The 22226-nt window shown below is 43.9% G+C and overlaps 1 protein-coding gene across 4 annotated transcripts in view; it reads right to left on the bottom strand.

The window, feature by feature from the left end:
- Positions 1-9462, bottom strand: part of ZFAND6 (zinc finger AN1-type containing 6) — a 38019-nt gene extending 28557 nt beyond the window's left edge. Inside the window, exons 1-2 of one of the 4 annotated variants that reach the window (XM_086620640.1) lie at positions 9441-9462; positions 6512-6604 (exon numbers count right to left, since the gene is read on the bottom strand). Coding sequence is in view for 1 of the 4 variants with exons in the window: in XM_086620638.1 (XP_086476764.1) it covers positions 2204-2205 (2 nt within the window). In the remaining 3 variants the exon portion in view is untranslated. The other 3 variants (XM_086620639.1, XM_009978634.2, XM_086620638.1) reach the window with 3 other exon arrangements.
- Positions 9463-22226: the final 12764 nt, after the last annotated feature.

The raw sequence follows: 22226 nt of genomic DNA, 5'->3' as shown, positions 1-22226 counted from the left end.
GCAGGAGAAGGTTTTGTGAACAAGTAGTGCTGGAACAACCAATCGTCGTGTGGGGACAACACGGGTCCTGCCAGCGACGGCTTTGAATGCAAGCAAGAAACATTTGCTGTAGCCTGAATACAGAAGTTGTACAGCTGTGCCAGCAAAGTGGTATGTTTATCCTTTAGGGCAGATCTGCTTTCTACAAACAGCCTGCATTAGAACTGTATACATGTGCTGAGAGAGTTGAGCATTTCACTTCTGTGTTGAATAGAACAGGAAAATTGCTCCCAAATAATACATCTTTCCTAACTAAGTCAGGGGGCAGAGGGGACCCGAGAAGAATGGCTACCCAGTCATCAAGCACTATGACCCAAGTTGCCTCCTGTGTTCAACTTTTTTCCTGTTCTAAGCAAAACCAGCTTTTGGCTAAACATAGTATTTAATAGCACACAAATACTTGAGTTTGCTTCCTTTTGTTTAAGCAAGTCTATTACACATAATCATATATAAGTTTATAGAAATTACATTAAACTATACTATTCTTCATGCCCTCACCTCAGACATCTGATCTGGCCACTCGGTCTAGGTCTAGCATCACTTGCAAGTTCAGAAATGAATCAAAATCCAAGTATTTAAACACTTACATATCCCAGTCTTAAACATCTCCCCTGACACATGAGATTTGGCCCACCTCTCAGCTAAAAGACCATATATAGTCACTACTCATTCTAAAGCATATTTTCAGAGTTTAAATACACTCTAGAATATTTTTTAAAAAGCTATAAACAGCTAAAAACAGATAGCAAGAGTGAATTAGTAATTTAGATCTATAAGCCACTGTAGCATGGCAAGATGCCAGTGTGTCAAGACACTCTGACATATATAAAAGTAATCCATATCCAGCATTTGGGGAGAAAACAAAATGGCTCAATGTAAAGTATATACCTCATTGTTTCAGTTTTAAGAACCACACTTGTTTATGTTCAGTAAAGGTCTAAGCAATCGCTTTCCACTGTCATTTGGAAGATTGTTGCTCAATTTTCACATCCATTCTTCTATCATCTTGACTAATCTCCCATCAAACTCATTAGACTCAACAAGTATTAGGGCTGTGAGTGTTTCTTTCCAATTCCCAGGAGCTGCTGCATACAGTCACAAGTGTTTTTAAAAAAAAAAAAAAAAAACAGGAAATATTTAGAAAAGTAAGAAAATATATTCACCGTTTTGAAAGCATTGTTCTGTATGTGGCCTCATCTAACACGCTTGTCAAAGGTATAGAAAGGATGGCAATGAAAAGAAAGTCTTCATTCTCATTAGAAACCCCCTGCTTCCTGACTCACCACTTCCTGCTCTCCTCCCTCTCACCCTATCCCATGCCACCCATGGTAAATCCTACTTTTCCTGTTCCTGAAAAAATTTCAGATGCAGAAAGTGTCACTAAAAATACCATATATGATAAACCTGGTACAGAAGCTGAAAATAATCTTCCCTCAAAGAATACGCCTGCTATCATTGGGGAATACAGGATGCAAAAGACATTCTGACCAATTCCAAAGAAAAAATCCTCCCCCCCCCTTTTTTTTTTTTCTTTCTGGCAGGAAGGGTAGTAGCTGCAACACAGGGCAATAACGCTTAATTCCCCTCTGTTTGTAATCAGAGCTCTGACAGACACAGACACTCTGCAAAACTGATTTTAAAAAAATAGAAAAATTGCAGTGTTTTACATAATTTTTACATATCTTTGTTCTAAACACCAGAGCCCTGTGAGACATTCGTCTCATCAAGAATATACAGACAACAGCACAGCAGTCTTCAGTGACATAACAAAAGACAATTTAAGACAAACGACTTAGAGCAAATGCTATCACTGAATAATCCCATAGCAGCTGTCATAATTAGTTAGCTCAAACCTCAGCAGAATCAGAGAAGTTAGAGTTAAAATCGAGCTCTCTTCCTGTAACATTGTGTAACTCCAAACCAGCAGCATTATCCTCGCTATTTCAGAATTAACATTTCTCCGTAAAATAAGGTGGAACGACTCGATCCTCTCAAGCGAAAGCACCCGGTGCAAGCCGCCAGATGACAAAAGAAACTCGGTCAAGTTTGAGCCTCTCAACACCTTATTTCCTGCCTGAAGAGCCCTTTTGTTCTGCTTCCCTGCATAAACGTGAATATTCTGCCACCATTAGGAAACGGAACAATGAAGAAAAGCCCCACGCACATGAACTCCACTGCCCCGCAGGGTGAAATAACGCCACACGACGCGATTAGAACCGGAAAATTCCTACCAACAAAATCTCCTCAATTTTCTGTTTGCTTCACCCCAGATTAACTTCACTTGAAGCTGTACTTCGGCGCAACCTAGCCTGGACGCGGAGCCCCGCCTCCCCCGCTCCTATTGGTGGATGAGAGAGTGCCCCGCCCCGCCCGCCAGACTCCGCTCTCCCATTGGCGGAGCGGCGTATCCATTATTTAAAGAACTTTTCCTTGCTAGCAGGTTAGGTTGAGCAGATTAGAACACCCTAGGCGAGCTCGTTCTTAAAGGGACAGGACCCCGCTCCCGGCCGTGACAAACGACACCCTTTGGCGACGCGTCGCCCCGAGCGAGCTCCGGCGGGCGGGCGGCCAGCCCCTCCGGCCGCCCCCTGCGCCCTCCGCCGAGCCTCCCGGCAGCACCGGCCCCCCCCCCGAGGGGCGCGCAGCCCTACGCAGCACGCCGCGCTCCCGCCGGACGGGTTGAGGGCGGAGGAGAGGAGAGCGCCGAGCGGGCTGGAAACGCTTCTCCCGCCGCAGTTACACAACTGCCGCCCGCTCTGCTTACGGGGTAAAACTAGCTGGGGGTTTGGGGCCCATCCACGCTGTAAGAGTGACCGGAGTTACCCTGGGAGGCCGGGCACACCATATAAATTAGTAATCCCGCCGAAAAACGCGTGGGGTTGCCGGTCCCGGACTCTTCTACCGATTCAAAGCGTGAGTCAGCAGAAGAGGAGCTCCGCAGGAAGTGGCTGTCTCCATCTCACAAGGTACCATGGCTTCTGCCACAAACTTTTTGTGCTTATTCAGGCTTCACTTGACCGAACAAATTTGCAAGATCCTGTTCGCGTTCTGACAAGCAACAGCGTTTCTCACAGCACAGCTTCCTCTTCACACTAGGCAAAAACCTGCCGTCTACATTAAAAGTTGTTTTTTTTCTCCTCGATGTAAACACTGATGCAGTTCTCTACCCATCTATCAAGTGAAAAGCCTGGAACGCGCAAGAAGAGTAAAACCAAAAGAAGGCTTAATAAATATTTCACAACTGCAGATACGACACCTCGTTTGAGAAAAACCTTGCCCCATTCCAAACACGCAACGCGGGGAAGAGCCAGGACAGTCAGTCCTGCACCCACCAAGTATCATCAGTTACACAAGACTTATCTGGTTAGCAAGGCTGCCTTACATGAAACGTTTTCTTGTGTTTAGTGTAAAATAACTAAAAATATTAAGCTAGAGGAAGATTTAGCACTTGTCAGCGTAAGTACATTCGGGTTGTTTTTGTACTGTGCAGGGGAAGAGAAGAAAAATTCTCCTTGGTTCTTACCACCTTTTCTCTAGCCAGCACTCTTTACCTACCACCCATACCTCAAAATGGGTATCTGTTTAACTTTCCTAACGCAGATTAATCAAGTCCAAGGCAGTTTAGCATACTGCTTTACTGCAAATACCACCCTACATCAGGAAAATATTTACAGCTAAGCACTCCCTTGAGCTGTGATATGTAAACCAAAAAGAGCATAAAAAAACACCTTCAGGAAGGACATTTAATTCCTCTAAAACAGTCAAATAGCACATTTTGTGTTACCTTCTATTTTAAAGCAATTTATCGCACCACAAATGCAAACAGGACTAAAAAGGAGCAATTTGTGTAGTTGTAAGTTAGTAAGTATGAACCACTACAAGGACGAAATTCACAAGATTTACTTAACTTCCCCCACAGAACCTAAAATACAAGCTGAAAGAATCAGACCTTAACCCTCACACCCGAATTCAGCGCCCTGCAAGAGTCAGTACTGCTAGAAGTAAATAGGGTCCCCTGAGGATAACTGTGAGGCTATACTTACATGATACTTTCTCGATCAAATGTTATCTTAGCAATCAAAACTAAGAACAGAGTTCATGCAAATAAAACATACCAGTAAAGTGTCCTTTAAGTATCTCACTAATCAATCCTGGGAAGCTTCAATTTAGAGCACATTAACTTTAGGCCCATAAAAACAGCAGCAAAAGTCACAAATCTTATCAACCAAACTGCCCAGTGCTAGGAGAGGACATGACAACCCCAAAGTCGGAGGTATTGTTTGGGTACTTTCAAAAGGGGAGGAAATAAAACCAAGCACATAACCCCAAAACTCTCCAGCTCTAGGTGCTACAGAAGTCTAGCTACCTCGTAACTGCAACAGCAATGAAAAATAATTATCATCAAACATCCCACACTTCAGCTTATGCTGCTGTTACACGGGCAACTAGCAGCTCCTTATCACTACAAGGGAGAAGGTTACTCCCTTTCCTCCCCCCCCCCCCCACCTTTCCCCTCCCAGTCGTGCAGTCTGGCCCACTCCCTTAGCCCAGCTCTGGTGCTCATCAGCCCCTTCCATCTGCCTCTGAGTCACTGATGTGGCAGAAGCTTGGCAGCTTCTGATAAGCCAGAGCATGGCTTACCCAGAGCATAAGGGGAATGGCAAAGCAGATTCTCTGCCATTCAGCACTGTGGCCTTCTAGATTTGCTTACCTTATCTCATTTAAAACAAAAAAAAAACCACACAACAACAAACCATCATACTAAGAATGCCCCAAGAGTAATTTGCTATCATCACAGAAGTAAAAGATCCCCAAAAAGTCTGTGAAGTGGGGTATCGAAACCAAGTTCACAGCTGACCCTACCTCACTGGACTAGAAACAATGGGTAAAGACATCTCTATGTGGATGTTGGGAATCCAGACATTAAAAAAAAAATTGCTATTCCAGGTATTATATCATGCTGAAGCAGACCTAGTAAAACTAGGCATTAAAAAAAGCCTAATTTATAAACTCAGTTTCTGCACATAAGCCACCTACTTTCCCTGTAAACACACACACATATCACAGAAAATGCAGAGGCACCATTTTAAGGTCCAGGCTCCGGCCTTTGCTACTCTCACAAAATCTGTGGCAATGCAGAAAAAAAAATACTAAAATAGCAGATTGCAGCTGCAAGTACATTAAGCAGGGAAGCTTTGACAGCAGTGTAAAAAAGATTCAGTTTGCTGCCGCTGAACTTTGCACTGAGGACAGTAACAAGAGAAAGCACCTGACTCTCATTTGACTATTGTAATCATGGAACAGCTAAAAGGCCATTTGTTCTGTAATCTTACACATAAAGAAGACAGTGAGTTTGGAGGACTTGACAGCTCAAGAGATCAAGAACAGAGCCTTTCATCTTTAAGTCACCAGTTCAAACAGAGACCAGAATAGTAGCGATAAAAAGCTACATGTGATGGCTGTTCAGGGATTAGATGAAGAGATGGTTACTCGCTGCCCAGCTCCCAACTGATCTGTGCGACTCACAAGAGCTTTCTTCACAACTTTGCACCTGTTTTCCACAGTCTTGAAGAGACGTTACACCTCCTGGATTCTGTACACGTTAATAAGTAGCAAAGCAACTGACCTGCTGCAAACACATACTGAACCTGCGTTGTAGAAAAGGACTTTACTCTCTGGTTGCCAATTATGTCAGCACTTCAGCATGTGTTGAATTCTTTATTTATTATTTTTAAACAATTATAGCTCTGACTTTTAGCTTTTTTATTATTAGAGACAGTTTTAAAAGTAGTATTTAGCTTCCCATTCCTTTGACACCCTCAGATGCTACAGTCCTGTTTATTATAAACAGTATTTCTCAAACTTGCTGTATAAGATATTTTTTGAAATATATCAATTTTAAAAGCACATTAGTATAGGAATTTAAGAACTTTGGCACTTGAGAAATTATTTTGATACATTACTAATCGTTTTTTCATCAAACCTAAACAACATAAGCTTCACGAGGGCCATGTCTATGTAAGGACGGGGAAAAAAAATCCTTGGGCGATGAAAGAAACATTCCTTTTCACATTCTTATACGTTCTTCAATACATCAGTGTGCAGTCTCTAGAAAGTCAATCAGCAACAGCTCCTTTCCAACCTGACTTTAGTTTTAAAAGTCTGCAAAAGTACCTGGAATTTCCAGGCTGAATAGGCAAGATGAAAACATGTTCAGAGTGTATGTTGTCTGAAGGTTCTGGAGCACAAGTTCCTTGTCCTGCTACAACCACCACTATGAAAATCAATCTTCTACACAGCCTCAGTAATACATAGTTCCATAGTTCTCAGTAGCATCTTACTTCCCAAGAATGAAGTTGCTGATGAAAAGCCAAGGTCCTAGAAATTTCAGTATCCTTAGAAGTAACTAAGGAGGCCCTCACAAGCAAAGAATTTAACTTGCTATTCCAGGAGTCTAGAGAGAGCAACATACCAGACTGATGAGATTTCGGTAATCTTGAAGAACTTTGAGATTTCTGTTGCTGCTTTCAATCCAAGATGTACTGCTGCCCTGCAATAATCAAATCTGGAAACAACAAGAGAGTGCATGTGGTAAATACTGGGTCCTCATCGGAGAGGACTGGCTAGTTGCCTGGACAGCAGTACAGATCACTAGACAGAAACACATTCCCCTGGAAGGTTTAGCAGTTATCTCAAACCACCCAAAGCTTAGCTACCCTGAGAACTTATTAAAGTTCATCCACATGTTAAACTCCAACTGCTCCCTTCTATGTAGGGAATAAGCCATTAAGAGAATCACCCTTCTCCCCCCTCCCCATTATCTCCTAGCCTATAAAGCCGCACAGCCTTAACAGGTCTCAAACACTCTCAGCAGTTGACAGGTTGGTTTGGTTTCAGGGTTTTTTTTTTGTTGTTTTGGTTGATGTGTGGTGTTTTTTTTAATCAGGACATGGAATTATATCTTGCACAGCTGCACCACTGAGGACTCCAGCAATAGATGGCCACCTAACTCACTCCAGTCAGAGTCCTTGAGAAAGGACCTAGACATTTTGAAAGACTTTTCCTTGACATCAGATATCTCTTGGGCAAAAAAAAGTACACTAGTTTCCATTGAATTCAGCATGCTCCAAGTACATTTATATGTAATCTATAATACCCTTTGTAGCTTAAATCAAGTATCTTGAATGCAAGCCATAGCCCATTCAGTATTTTAAAATAAATAAATAAATAGCTGCATAGCTATTAGCTGCCAAGAAAATGGAGCCAGAAGTTTGTATACTTACAATTCTCTCAGAAATCAGACTGATTAATATAGCTGTTACAAAAGGACACACTTTCACAGAAACAGGATTACCTTTATCTGTAACCATAGCAACTCTTCAGTAGTTTGTGTTAATGCTACTCTTCTTCTGATAACTTGCCACTATCTCTTTCAAGCTATTTGTATAAGGTTTTGAATATGCCATCTGAGACCATAAAGTAAGAAGAAATTGAAATGTAAACTTACTTTCTTAGATCACACTCTTAAAAGTGTATTATGTAACATATAAAGTTAATTTTTGCCATAAATTCATGATTAGTTGAAAGTAAATTTATTTTCGTCTATTATTTTAACACGACTCACAGTTTTGTAAGAAAAAAATATTTTAATAGGTATCCTATGAAATAAATACAGGAGATAGCTTCTTCACTAGTGAAGAATTTCCTCTCCTCCATCTGGAAAGTAGTAAACCCAAGAAATTATGCCACTGATATGTCATCAACTTTGATATTCACTATCAGAAGGAAAAAAATCCTCCCAAAACACACTGTTATTTTGGCCTGAACAAACACATGACAGATCAGAAAAGAGCCAGTCCCCTTGTTCTAGGTTAGGCAATAATTAATATAAAGAACAGGTGTAGGTACCTCAGCACTAGATAAACAAATCAGGCAGAATTCAAAGAGCAAAGCTATAAAAGTTAAAAGGAGAGACAGGAAAGAGACTAAGGAAGGACTTGACATATTTGCTTCCTCAATTGTTGAGTTACCATCATCCACAGTTCAGAAGAGGATTAGCACTCCATGACAGAATTTAAGATTACATCAGATAAACAAAATCATTTGCTCGGAAGCAGGAGGAGGAAAAGAACAGTTTCTTCCTAATTTTTTTCCCCTTAAGTTCACAGGGCAGCTTACCAAGCTGCAGTATTCTCTCTTCAGTGTACAGAGCCTGGCACAGTTAAGATGCGAGCATAGATCCTTAGAAGAATGAAAGAAACTCAGCACACTCTTTACTCCCCTGAACTCTTATGCAAGGACATCTACTATAGGACAAGTCTGGACAAACATCCAGGGAATGGACTTCAGAACACAACGGTGCACTTTAAGTCAGTCCACTCAGGGGGAAGAAGTAACTACCGTCGGCTTTGCCGAATGCCTCCACATTACATCAGCACATTTGGTGGAAGGTTCTGTATTTTGTTGTTGTCGTTCTTATTAGCAGTAAGATAATGAGTGCTTTATATTTTTGGAGATTCCCCTATCCTAACATCCTGTGGAAAGAAAAGTGGATGTTCACACCCCTTATCTATCACTCCAGGCTTTCTGCAGAGCTTAGAAAGAGGTAAGTTTTGCTAAATTTCCCAGGGTTCCTCAGTGAGCACAAAAGCAACAACAAAAAGAACTTTTCGTACAATAAACCATAAAAGGATGACAGACTGTGCAGGCTTAAACCCTTGGTTTAATTGCAAGGGTGCCACAACACAAACTGCATGTTGCTTCCCGAGTGCTCCTGTCCCCAAACCAGCCAGAACCGCTACACTGCACTCGCACAGTGACTGCAGCAGCCACCAACAGCCCCGGCCCGGGGCAGGCGCCGGCACGGAGGCGGCGGGGAAGCCCTCCCCCTCCCCGGGCACCGCCACCAGTTCCAGTCCAATCCCCCCAGCAGCCAGGAGACCTGCCGGCCGGAGAGGCCAACCCCGCCGGCTCTGTCCCCGGCCTCTCCCGGCCGAACTAAAATAACTCCGGCGGAGGGCTGGCGGCCCGCCGCGGGCCGGCACGCCGCCTCTCCCCTTCCACCCAAGGACACGAGTACAAACACCTCTGCCCCGGGATGGCTCCTGCGCACGCAGCGAGGAGCTGCCCGCCGGGGGGGCGGAGGGGGGGGGGAGGGAGGAGGAGGAAGGAACGACCAAAAAAGGGAGAAAAAGACCGCCGGGGCGCTGGGCCCGCCCGGCCCGGCCGCCGCCCCGGGCCCGCTGGGTGCGGGGGTCGGGGCGGGGGGAGCCCTCCCCTCAGCCCCCTTGCCGCTCCCCGCGGGCGAGAGGGCGGCCGCCGCCTCGCCCGCCCCGCAGGGCAGAGGGGCCGCGGGCCTCCCGCACGCCCGCCGGCCCCCACCCCGGCCGCGCTCTCCTCACCTGCCTCCGGGCCCGCCGCGTCCTGCCGCGTCCCGCCGCCGCCCGCCCGGCCCTGCCTGGCCCCGCTCGCTCCTCACCAAACTTTTTTTTCCCCTTTCTCCGTGTTTCGTTGCCCTCAGAGTGACGCGGGCGGGCGCTGATTGGCGGATCCGAGGGGGGGAGGCCGCAAGGAGGAGAAGGCGGCGCTACGACCCGCGACTAATTACCGCAAGGAGACGGCGGCGACGTGAACCACGGAATGCTATTTAAAGGGACAGCAGCCCGCCCCGTGCTTCCCCCCTCACGATGACCTGAGGCAAACGCAGGGCGGGGAGCGGGTTGGCAGCGCGGGGGGCAAGCGAGCAGCTTGAGCGGGCGAGCCCTGAGGTGGGCGGAGGGCCCGGCCGGCGCTAGGGGACTGTTTCCCTCCGGCTGGGAGCCGCGGCCTGCGGCGGCCGCTGAGGGGCAAACCCCGAGGAGATCGCCCCCTCGCACCGCGCGGTCTCTCAGCACGTCGTCATCTGCCCTCCTTCTCCTCCTCCTCAAATAAATTAATTCTGCTGTGAAAACCCCGTGCAGCTGCCCACTGCCACCCCCTCTGCCCAGGGGGATGTTTCAAATCCATGAAGGATTTCGGGTTTCGCTCGGGTGGGCTCCGGGCGGCTCTGCGGAGGTCTGTTCGTCACCCGCTTTACATCCTCCGTGAAAGGCAGCGGCAGGTTTTGAATCTCTTGTTATCTGCAGGATGTCACATGACTTGTTTACGCTCCTTTTTCTTTTTTTTCCATGGTGGGGCTGACACAATACACCACAGCTTATTTTTATACAGAACATTTTCTCGTTGCACCTGCTATACGTGGCCTCACCTCATCTCACAGGCTGCTGCAAACTGTGTCATGAAGGAAGGTTCTAAAGCTGAGATTTAAGGATGATGAGTGACTTGGTGGCTCAGAGCAGATAGGAAGGGAGGACAGGATTCCAGAGAGATGAAACAAGCCAAATAAAAGAGGAATTTTATCTGTGAATATCAGAGAGGAGCAGGCCAAGACTGGAGGAGCTGCCAGGTGAGCTGAGTTTGCAGGGAGTTTTGGAGGAGGGAAAAAAAGTGAGCAGTTGTGAAGCTCAAGGGAAGCCAGAGGAGCTGAGGATGGGTAAAACATGTCTCCGTTTCCTAGGGGAACAGTGAACAGATTTTAAAATTTTTGGTCTGTTTTGAGCAGAGGAACTCGAGACTAGCCTAAGGAAGGCATTGCAAGAGGACACATAAAGATTTCAGCAAAGATAAAGTCTGAGCTGGGATCTTCCATTGGTAAGAGCTCACTATCACCAATGTTGTAAGCCTAGTAGGTAGATCCATAAACCTGGCAAAAGCTCTTAATGGGAAGAAGGCCCCCTTTTTGTTTGTTTGTTTTGAATATCTGAGCTTGGATTGACACCAGAAAATACTGGTGCAACCAGCATGGAAGTGCTAACATAGCTTTACAGCTATTTTGGTAGAGATTATTCACTCTTGGCTGTCTTCGCTGATGCAATAAGTCTTCCAAATGCCAGGTTGCATGAGCAGAAGATGACCTGCATTGTATGTGGGTATCACAGCATTCCCCACAACATTATTTGGAGCGCTTTCATGGTATTGGCAGCAATCATGAGGAGCTGTGGGGAGTGATGATCACATTCCTCCAAGCCTCTCCATGATCATCTTTTTTTTATATGATTGTTTTTTTAAACCTCAAATTCCCTTTGGTTCGTCTTGGACTGCTTTCTTTGTGCCAGGTTTCATCTCATCATTAGAAATATAGATGCAGAATAGTATGGTGGAACATTGATAGTGTCTGTTTAGAAAAAGGCCAACTGGTTCTTTTGCAGTTGTGAGCAATCAGCACAACAGCTGGCAGTACGGCAGTGGGAATAAAAGGGAAATGTGGACAGTGAACAAGACGGACACCTCCTGCCAGGAGTTATTGACCCGCAACACATGGTGGAACAACTGTTAAGTTATGGCATCAAATGTCAAAGGGGTGCAGCAGAATGTTCAGATGCGATCTTCCTCAAGTTGTGTATGAAACTCGTCTCTTTTCTGACATGCCAACATGAGAAAACTCAGTTACAGTAATGCTGGAGTAAGTAGATTTCTTGAAGCATTCACGATCAGTGTGTTTGGTACAGTCAGAAGCTGCCACAACTCAAAAGAGGCAAACAACTGAGAAATAAGGAACACAAAGTTTTATGTCATCTGCAGAAAAAGAGCCAGCAGTCAAACTGTCTCTGAGGGAGAAAATTCATAAACAAGATGGCCGGGCTTATTCTTGGGGTAGAATAAAGGATGCAGTTAAAAATTAAATGTACATCTTGATCCACTGTGAATGGAAGACATAATATTGAAGAAATAACATTCAATTTTCTTGTTTGAGGACCTCAAGACTGATAGGCTAAAAACCCTTGCTGAACTCAAGTAGGATAAGGAAAGAGAGAACTCTATAATCAGAGAAATGACTAAGCTGTTAAGCTCCCAGAGAAGGGCATCCTCGACTCCGAGAATGGGTCAGAAACCAGCTAAAGAAGATGGGAAGTCAAAAGTGACCCTAAGCCAGCAAACGAAAACAGAAGCCTGTTTTCTGTAGACTGCTGTGGAGAAGGAGTTAGAGGCTCTTCATCTGCCTTAAGTTGATAGGAATAGTTTTGATTTTTAAGAGTACACGAATGTTCAGCAGGACTTAGGACCACGAGAAGCATGTGCAGCCCGAATGCAATGGGATGTTCATCTTCATGGAACAACTGCGTTCTACCAGGCATGAGTTTGCTTCAACAGGGCAGTCAGAAAAAAGCTCCAGACGATTAAGTAGGAGATCCCAGTACAAGATGAAGCACCCAGGAGGGAGGTGAAAGGTTTCCCAGCTATGCCAGTGATTTAATGATGTATGGCGAAACGTCACAACCGGTGAACATTACTTCCTCATATATAACACCACAACTCAAACAGTGTTTATTCTCCTTGACCTGCGTTATTTAGATCTGCCTGTCAAGTCTTAAAGCTCCCATCACCTTGGTGTCTCAGCACAACTTATTTTCATGTTTTTAAGGGCCATCTATTCATATACTTCTTTAGAAAATGTTTGCACAAATTTTCTGAAAGGAGTTTCTTCTAATTTTTACTCCCTTCTCCCAAATCCATTTCATCTGCTAACACAGAGGACTTTTTCCTTTGGTTCCTTTTATGTTTGCTTCTGCTATAGTAACTTGTTATTTCTTTTGCTAAAGCTTTAGAAATCACTTGAGGAATCTTAGCAATGTATTCATTTTGAGATAGATTTATCATCAGATCTAGTAAATAGAAAGTCTCTTCTTCGCTTCAGTGGGCTTTGGATCAGGTGTTTAGTGCTAACATCATTTCGGTTCCTCTAATCTAGTTGCTTGGGGCCCAGCATGCAGCCCCTGAGACTGCTGAGATTTTCACCACAGGCTTTAATGAGAGCAGAGTCAGCCTCTACTTCCTGAGAGACAGCTTATAAAAATCCAGAAGAAATAAGCACAAGACTTTCTTGAAAAACTGAGTCTTAAATTTGATTTGATTCTGAACCTTACCGGATTTTTTTCTGCAGCCTCTTTGACCTCTGTTCTGTGCCTCGTCCTAACAGGATGAGCTGGAGTTTCAGTTACCCAGCCCTACTGGAAATTGTGCCCAGCAGTCATCTGGCAGTGGCCTTTCAAGAGCAGCAATGCCAGCTCTCTCTTGCAATGCCCATGTTCAGAGATCTGTAGAATTAGAGTCCAAATTCTGCTTGTACTTGTAAGCCCAGGACGCCACTGACTTCAAGGGGGTTGTAGGATTTTAGCCAAGCGCAGAAATTGGCCCAGAGTCTTTTCAGATTCCCTCATGCTTCTGTTTATATGATGTTATCATCAAGAACTAACAGCATGCTTCATGATGCATTTTACTTTTAAATTATGTCAAGAATATTTACTGTGTCGATGCGACATAGTTTGCAAGAAAAATGCACATATGGAAATGAAAAAACACCGATTACCATTAGGGTTTCCAGCTTTCAGCATTCATTTTCCAAAACAACCCAGGGACTATTTCTCATTGAAAAAATGCAGAAATGAAAATCCCATTTCTTGGCATTTATGTATGGCATTCTGGAGTCTTACTCATCAAGTCTGTTGTGAAAACGGTCAGAATAAAAAAGCCTTGTAATGTACAAAAAGTTCAATACTCTGCTTTTATTTTCCATATACTGCTTTCCCAGTCAGAGACATGAGCCCATCCCTAAAAATAATTAATGTTTTTTCTGCCATTTAAGGGGTGGGAGAAGAGAAGGAGATCTGGGGAAAGGTGAATGATCTCCAAGGACAACAGGTAAAAACACAGATAAAGGTTGAGGATGAATGAGGGTGATGAGGCACTGGAACAGGTTGCCCAGAGAAGTTGTGGATGCCCCATCCCTGGCAGTGTTCAAGGCCAGGTTGGATGAGGCTTTGAGCAACCTGGTGTAATGGAGGGTGTCCCTGCCCATGGCAGGGGGGTTGGAACTAGATGATCTTTGAGGTCCCTTCCAACCCAAACCATTCTATGATTCTATGAACGGATCAAAACTGTAAAAACAGGTAAGCGGGATCCAAGGCAGAGCATGTTGGATGCTGCCCACTGTGCCTGGAAGCATCTGAGTGGCCAGTGGAGCCAGGTCAGTGATGTCCTGCCCAGAGTGACAGCACCCACCTCAGAGCCAGCAGCTCACTGAGACTCTTGGAGATGCAGAAAGCACCTGAGAGCGAACTAGCTGCTCAGCGTCTTTCTTGAGCAGAGAGCAGTGCAGGATGGAGGGCCTCCAGTCTGCATCTGGTTGGAGCTACTGGACTGCTCAGTATATTTCAAAAGAAGGCAGATTGTTTTGCCACACAGTTGGAAATCTGGGAGCTTCCTTCTAGATAGCCTTGTTTAGAAATCTGGGCTGGGGCCTTTTGAAGCCTTAGCGACTCCCTGCTTAAGCTTTTAATATCCATGTTAAATAGTTCATTGAGCATGGCCTGGTATTCAGGAGAACAGCTGCCATTGTTGGCCGATGAGTAACTTTAGGCAAAGAAATTATTTTGTACCTCTGTGCTTTTTCTTCTCCTGCATCTGCTTTGTCTACATAGATAAGAAAGTCTTTCAGGGAAGGAGTGGCTCACGCTACACATGTCTGGTCATCAACACAGCGAACTCCAGTCTCACTGAGAGGCCCTCTGTGCTCCCCAGTCCTACCCATAACAGCAGCATCTTAACACACATCGGCCTCTGTACATGCTTGCCTTTCACCCTACCATAGAAACAGGGTTTTACTATTAATTACTATTTAAAAGTAAAATCTGGACTCCTGAATTCAGTAAATAAGTTAAAATATCCATATACCATGCTTGCATAAACCCTGGCACAAATAGGTCACTGTACTGACAGCCCAGAGGCTACCAGCTGCTCCACCAAGTGCTAAACTGTGAGTACAAAGGGACTAGGGATGCTCTAACAGGAGAGCAGTAGTCCTTCGGCCTCCGAGAAGTCTCTGTGCACACGAGAAAGCTGGCCCTGTCTGACTCTTCTAGTCCTTGCGATTTAAGGGGAGCAAAGATCCTGTCGTCAGGGCAGCACTGCTCCGTGATCCCATAATAGCAGCACTCCTTCCGCAGCCTTCAAAAGCCAGCAAAATTTAGTGCTTCCCTCAGGGTGCTCTGGGCCAGTTTTTGCTTTTGCAACTTTTTCTGTTGCCTCCACTGCATGTAGCAGAGCTCTTAGCTCATACTGTGTCACTGAATTCTTGGATTTAGAGGGCTCTTCTGTGTAAATAATCTTGCTGCCTGAGCATATCCTGGTGCCTAGAAAGCAAACAGTATGCTCAAAGCGTCTGTCAAGGATCTAGGTACAAATGTTCCAAGTGACAAAAACGTCTGTTCATCCATCTACCTGCCTGCTTAGGAATGCGGAGAGCACCCAACTAAAGCTTTGACGCTCTTGTTTGTTCTGTTTCTGTCCATCTGACCTTGCTGTTTCAGATAGGCTATTTGTCAGTGCCAGAGAAATCCACTGCACCAACAGAGGGAATATCTGGTGTCAGTATTCTCCCGCTCCTTGAGGGAACTACCTCATTAGAGAAGCTAAAAAGTTGCTTTGATTGCTTAGAAGCAAGCCATTTGTTTTGCAAAAATCTCCAAGCAGTTACTCACTTCTTGTAAAATTATAATGCCTGAAGTCTTTTTTCTAAAGCAGTCTTGGATACTGGAATGACTTGAAATTTGCAGCCAATAAAAAGTTTTACAGCAAAGCAGATCTGATCAGTGTTTCCTTAAGTGAGACAATTATCTCTGTCAAAATGTCATCAGATTTTGGTGGATTTAAAAACAATAAAATGTTTTACTGGAGAAAGTAATAAAACAGGACATTTCTGTAGCTTCACAGATGTTCATAATGCGTTTGAGATTTCGTGTGCTTTCTTTAGGTAATTTGGAGCTGAGACTTTTAATATACCTAAAGCACATATTTTTGTCCCATAATATCCAAGTATTTTATCACAATTGGCTTTGAGCTCTCTCATAAACTTGGCAGGGGGCATCAAGCTGAAATGGGATGACTGCTGTCCTGGTGTTCTACCTTAGGAAAGAAGCCTTTTGGAAGATGGACAGCTGTGTCTGCTTTTGAGTGATACCTTTCATTCAAGGATCCTAAAGCAATCGCAGAGATCCCCTAGCCCATTCTCCAGACTGCAGTTGATAATTTTTTTTTTTTTTTTTAGTTTAGCAAAACCCTGGTATTTCTGAAAGTCACACCTCCTAGAATATAGTGCCCCACATGTGAAGATACGATGGGTTCCCGTGCACTTCAGCCATGAGAAAGTTTGGGTATGTAAGTAGTTCAAGTTCTTCATAAATATTGCCTTATAAAATCTACTTTACATTGTGCTTTGCTCTTTTATGTAGCATTCTCTAGAATCTGCTTGGGAATATTCATTTTACCTAATTTCTTGTCCTTGATGGTACAAAATAATATTTACACACCCCATGCCAAGCTCAGTAGCTCTCACAAAGAGTAGTGCTTAATATGCTGCTGTTAACTTGCTGACATACCTACTGTACTGGTTTTGCTGGGATAATCACAGAATCAATTTTCTGTTCAGAAAAACTACATTTATAGAGTAAGCTGCATTTTTAAGAAGACTGCAGCACCCAATTTGGTAAGAACAAAGTTGGTAACACACCTTGGTTTAGTTTGCAGCCAAATGGTATGCAGGTATCCATAGCAATCAAGAACTTTTCAGCTTGTTTTTGCTAGTGACCCAGATGTCCAAGAACCTGGGGGGAGCGTGGCCAGGGTGATTGACACCTAAATTGGCAAATGGGTATTCCATACTGTGTAATGTCGTGCTCACTATAAATTGGGAATTTTGTTGGAGACAGTCTCTCTTTCTCAATGGTCCCTGTCCCTGGAGGGTCTTGCCCATCATTCTGCTCCTGAGGCTGGCTCGCTCTCTTCTGGGATTGTGGTTTCGAGATTTTCCTGCTCCAGCATCACTAGCCAGAAACAGGCTGGACATTGGTCAAGAGGTGGTGAGCCACTGCACCATACATCGCTTGTCTGTATATATTATTATTATCATTATTTTTCATTTTATTTTAATTATTAAATAGTTCTTATCTCAACCCACCGGTCTTCCTTCCTTTTCTCAATTCCCCTCCTCAAGTGGGGAGGAGTCACTGGGTAATAGAAGAACCGGCTATTGTTTAGCCCTGGATACAGGCTAAACGTAGACACCTAATTATATAGTTGAATGTGTCAACATGAAGTTAATGTCTACATGACAGGCATTGGTGTGGCTGTTATGTAATACAGATGTACTCAAATCATCTTAAAACAAAGCTCAGGCACTGGTACCAGTGTAGCCGTTGCTGAGCCACGTGGACTACAAAACCCGTGAGAATAACTCAGCAAATACTAGAGTCAGTAGCCTGTGCCAAACTCTGGTTTTCACAACTAGAATACACTGGTAATCAAGCCAACTCATGAAGACCTTGACCAGTGTGTCTACCTACACAGCAATTATCACAGCCTTGAGTCACAGCTCTGGCAGAGGAGCACTGGTGGGCTTAGCCACAGAAGGATGAGGTTTCATCATCCCCCTCTTCTCTGTGAGAAGTTTCCACCTTCATGGTGAGGACAGGAGAAGCAATGGTAACCTAGTTTATAATTCAGCTGGCCCAGCTCACAGCTTAAAGCAGTGGGGGAGATGTGTTGGTGCTAAATGATGGATTATGAACCGCGATACAGACACACAACCTTTTGTTCTACTTTTATGTTAGTGTCAATAACGTCCAGCAGAAAATACCGGGAGAAGCACTGATCATTTACAACACTTCTGCTAAATGTGCTGGAGCTGGTCTGCCAGAGCCCTTGCTCTTGGAAGTGAAGAATTGTGAGAAATACAAACCGTAAACCAGAAGGTTATCTACTAACAAAACATCCCAGCATAGTTCAAAATCAATATTAAGTCTTGAGTAAATCAGAGAAAGTAAAGCAATAAGTAAAACAGGGAAAATCATAAACATTGAAGACCTATGTATCAGCCCATGTCTAACACAAAAATGTTACTTCTTCTCTAGGATTTTTTCTTCAGTGCTACAACAGATTTTCTGCATGATCTTGGACAAGATGCATAATTTCTCTCTGCCATGGTGTTAGATAATACTTCTCTACCTTATAATAACTCATATTGCGAGTTGCTGAGTGTCAAAGAGTACTCCTTAGATAGGATTATATCAGGTCCTGAAGAAAGGAGAGGACCTGGAAAAGGTAGATAAAAATGGGATGAGTTCACTTGTCTGAGGAGTCAGTGGGAGCCAAGGGCATACCAGATGCTCAGGCGTTCTCAGGCTCAGTCCCTTGAAAAGGAAACATTTCCCTAACCAGTATACAGGGAGCAGGTTTAAGCATAGGGGTAAATATTTACACTCTTAATACTCAGTCAACGAATTGATTAAATGTAAAAAAAATGTTATTTGATTTCTCATTGGCACCACTTACAGAAAATATTTCAGTGGTGTCAGGACTGATTGTTCTCCCGAGGAACGAGTTCTTGGTAAGGTCTTGGGAAACGTTGGAGTAAAATTTCATAGGGTCAGGCCCTGTGAACGATGGGGTGACAAAGAACAATTCTGCACAAGCTTTGCTCCTTCAGCAAAGCAGAGTAGTTATCGCATGCGCAGGGGCTGCACAAGCACAGGGCTCCTTGGTGGTGAAAAGCCTAAGTGCATAGTGACAAAGATGGAAGATGACAGGGGTGAGCGTTAGCAGATGGCTGAGCATGTTACTCCTTACAGCATTATGTATATTAAATTGAATAAGACTCAATGGGAAACACTGGAGAGTGCCAGCATTTGGGAAGACACCAGTATTTTGAATTCATCTGACGGCTAAATCAAGTGATATTTTTTACAAGTGGGTTTTATACCCTTTAAAATGATTTCCACCTGTTAGCAGTGCAGTAACTACGGACACATCTGAACAAACAGCACTGACCATTTCTGCTCACAGACAAGAATCTTCCACCTGCAGATGAGTTCTCTTCCCTGGCTGTTACCTTTATTCCCTTATGCATACCAGAGAACCAACACTTTAGCTTTGTAGCACTCTTTGTCATGTCCAGGTAATTAAAAGAATGCCACTGCACCTGGCAGAACTATAAAAACATCCTTATAAATGTCTTGGCAGCATTTAATATTTTATTCATTGCTATGTTGTTGTGTTTCGCCTGCAGTAAAACAGCCTCATGGTAGTGACACACTACCACTGAGAGCTAACAAACAATCTCCCTTCAACACATTACATTAGCTCCATGCCTTTTTTATCCTTCCAGTTTTGGATCCTTGTTTTTAACAATCTTTCTGCTTTCAAGAAAGAAAAAAAAAAAACAAACCACCTTTCTTTTGCTAGAAGCAGGGAAGCAGAACAGGCTGTGTTTAAGCTTTCATCCCTGTTCCCTATGTGGAAAAGACTGTCTGAAAACTTTATTTCCCAGGGAAATATATTCCATGTTTTAATCTTGTAATGCCTGAATAATTGCCTTGCGTGTAACATTATCTCTCCTGTTAGTGACTCAGGAACTAGAAGGAAAAATAAAAAAGTTTCATATATGCAAACTAACATTGATAGTTTTATTACAGAAGGTGTAGGAAGCCAAACCGCACAAGCGTAGACATAGCTGTTAAAGGAAAAGTAGAAAGTTGCCAACACAAGCTGTTCAGTAATAAATTTTCAGGTCTCCAAAGCCACATGATTGGCTTACGGACTTTTCATCTTCAAAATACAGGTTCAGTGTGTTCTTATGCGTCTTCCCTCCTTGATATGCTAGGGAATCGCATGAAACCAGCTTTATCTTACAAATATGGAAGCTGAAAGTTTAATACATATTCTTGAGTGATAACGTGACTCCAGGATTGAGAGATTTGAGAAGATCACCACTAAGGCCACATGGCCAGCAGAAACATAAGACTTGGCATCATTAGTCTATTCAGTTCTAGCAAACTAACTGATGTTCCCATCCATGCAGTTCCTTGCAGGCATGCTATGTTTTTCCATCCAGCAACCTTGTCTCAGAGATAAAGGACTGTCTAGGATTTACAGACATCTTGTTGCACAAAGGGAAGCAAAAGCAAGTTGGGACATCATGAAATTCCCATTACGTTCTGTGCATGCTCAGATCATCCATAAGTACATATGCAGAATGTCTGACTCATCCCCAAATCCTGGATGTGAGTATAGGAGCCCCAGGTGGAGATTATGCCAACAGTGCAATAAGCAACATGACTAATATCTATCATGCGTAGTTTGTTTTCTCATCCTTTTTTTCAAGGGAAGGACAGCATGTCTTGGCAGGTACTATTAGAATTCTCTTTGTATCCAAGAACACAAGCTCTAGGAATTGCACCTAGCACAGGAAGCAGGAGCTGGTGATGTCTGTGACGGTCATGAGCCCCTGAGGGAATTCATTACGTACTCTGGGATGGGATCTGTCCCCTACCCAGAGGAGATGCACTGTCATTTTGCAGAATCCCTTTTATTCAAGGGACATGGCTGCCAGCTAGGTGTTCAGTGTGAAGGTCTGGGTGATGGCATATGCCAAGTCCAGTCATTGGAGCATCTTGCTATAACACTCAAAATTTACATTGAGAAAAGAAAAAAAAGTGAGAAGGCTTAGAAGAAAATTCAGAAAGATGTTCAGTCTAACTGCACCCAGCTGTGTGAAGGTGAAGAGATGAAATACACCAAGCCCACACCAAATCAGTGGCACAGTCTGCCGTAGGCTGAAAGAGCAGTCTCAGGGGACAGTCCACCCCACTGTGACTTTCATCCAACACCAACCCATTGATATAATTTTTAAAAAGTCTCAGCAAAAGTAATTATACTTTCTCAAGTAGTTTGACCTAACCAGACACTAAGTCATTGTGCTGATGTGAAAAACAAAACCCTCATTCTAGATGGAAAAGGAAAAAAAAAAATCACTCATTTAGTTTCACTGAGTACATTCAGTGACAGCACCAGTGTTGCTGGTTCTGGCCATTAGGTCTTACAATATTCCCTGTTTTTCTGAAAGCAAGAAATTATGTGTAGCTCATGAAAAATGAATGCCCTGAATTTCTAGCCTTAGTGGCTGCAAAGGAGAGCTTGAAGACTTGAAATGGGTGTGCCTCACAACCTTAGAAAACCCAAAGGCAAACTGAAAATATGCACTTTATTGTTTTTGATCATCCTTGTGATTTTAAGTCATGCATGTCTTTTCTTGGAGGCCTGACTCACAGCTTTTAAATGTTCATATGGGGCTGCAGCGTCCCACAAAGAATGACATGCAACTGTCAGAGCTGTACCCAGGTGACAGGTATGGGGCAACCAAGGAAACGTGAAGCAATTTTTATTTGCCAGCAATTTTTGTTTCATGTTGGCAAACATGAGGAGTCTGGCACTCCTGGTGTTTTACGGGAGCAGAGGGAGCTGATGAAGAGCAAGGTGAGGGGAGGAAGGATTCCTGCCTAACTCGAAATAGGTGAAAGTTGATTCTGAGGAAAAAAAAACCCAACTAAATGTAACTGCTACCGCTGTGTTAATGAACGGTTGGGAAGACAGCGAGGGAAGGCGTGTGTTTGTATCGCAGAGCTGGTAATAAGGGATTCTTGTTCTCAGCCTGATTCTGCCACTGACTCATCCAGCAAGGTTAGGGCTACTTTGGTTCTCGCTTCGGAGTAGATTAGACTTAACTATAGACCCAGCCACTGTCACGTTTACTCATGTTGAGTAACACTTTCTTCCCTGGTGACAGTATTTGTGAAGGAAGAAACTCCATAGTTCACAGAAGGTGAACGACTGAGCCCCACTGTAGAAACAGAAAAGATAAGAAGCATCTGCAGCACAGAGGATGTGGTGGTCTCTCTAAGGCCCAGCTAATTAGGTCTATGCCTAATGCATCTCTTCATAGCCGAGCCGTATGTAGATATCAGGATCAGTTACTGATCTGCTTCTCTCCAGGCTTTCCTTTGGGAACAAATGATCAGGCAGTGAGGAAGGTATGGGAGCGGAGATTTGCTCAGTGGGCAAGCCCGCAGACTCATCCTGTGTAGCCAGCAAGGTAAGAGAGGACCACCCAGCCCCTCTTCCGTGCTTAACTCTGAACCAGCAACAGAGAGAGTGAAGAACTCACAATATCTTTGTGGAGATGCTTCTAAAAATCCTTTTGCTTAAGTGTAAGATGCTCTGCTCCAGAACTGAGCTGAGTTTGGAGCACAGTATAAACCCCC

This window comes from Tauraco erythrolophus, chromosome 14, assembly GCF_009769465.1.
Source record: "Tauraco erythrolophus isolate bTauEry1 chromosome 14, bTauEry1.pri, whole genome shotgun sequence".
Classification (NCBI taxonomy): domain Eukaryota; kingdom Metazoa; phylum Chordata; class Aves; order Musophagiformes; family Musophagidae; genus Tauraco; species Tauraco erythrolophus.
The sequence above is the reverse complement of the archived record's forward strand: the minus strand, read 5'-3'. Positions and strand labels throughout refer to the sequence as shown.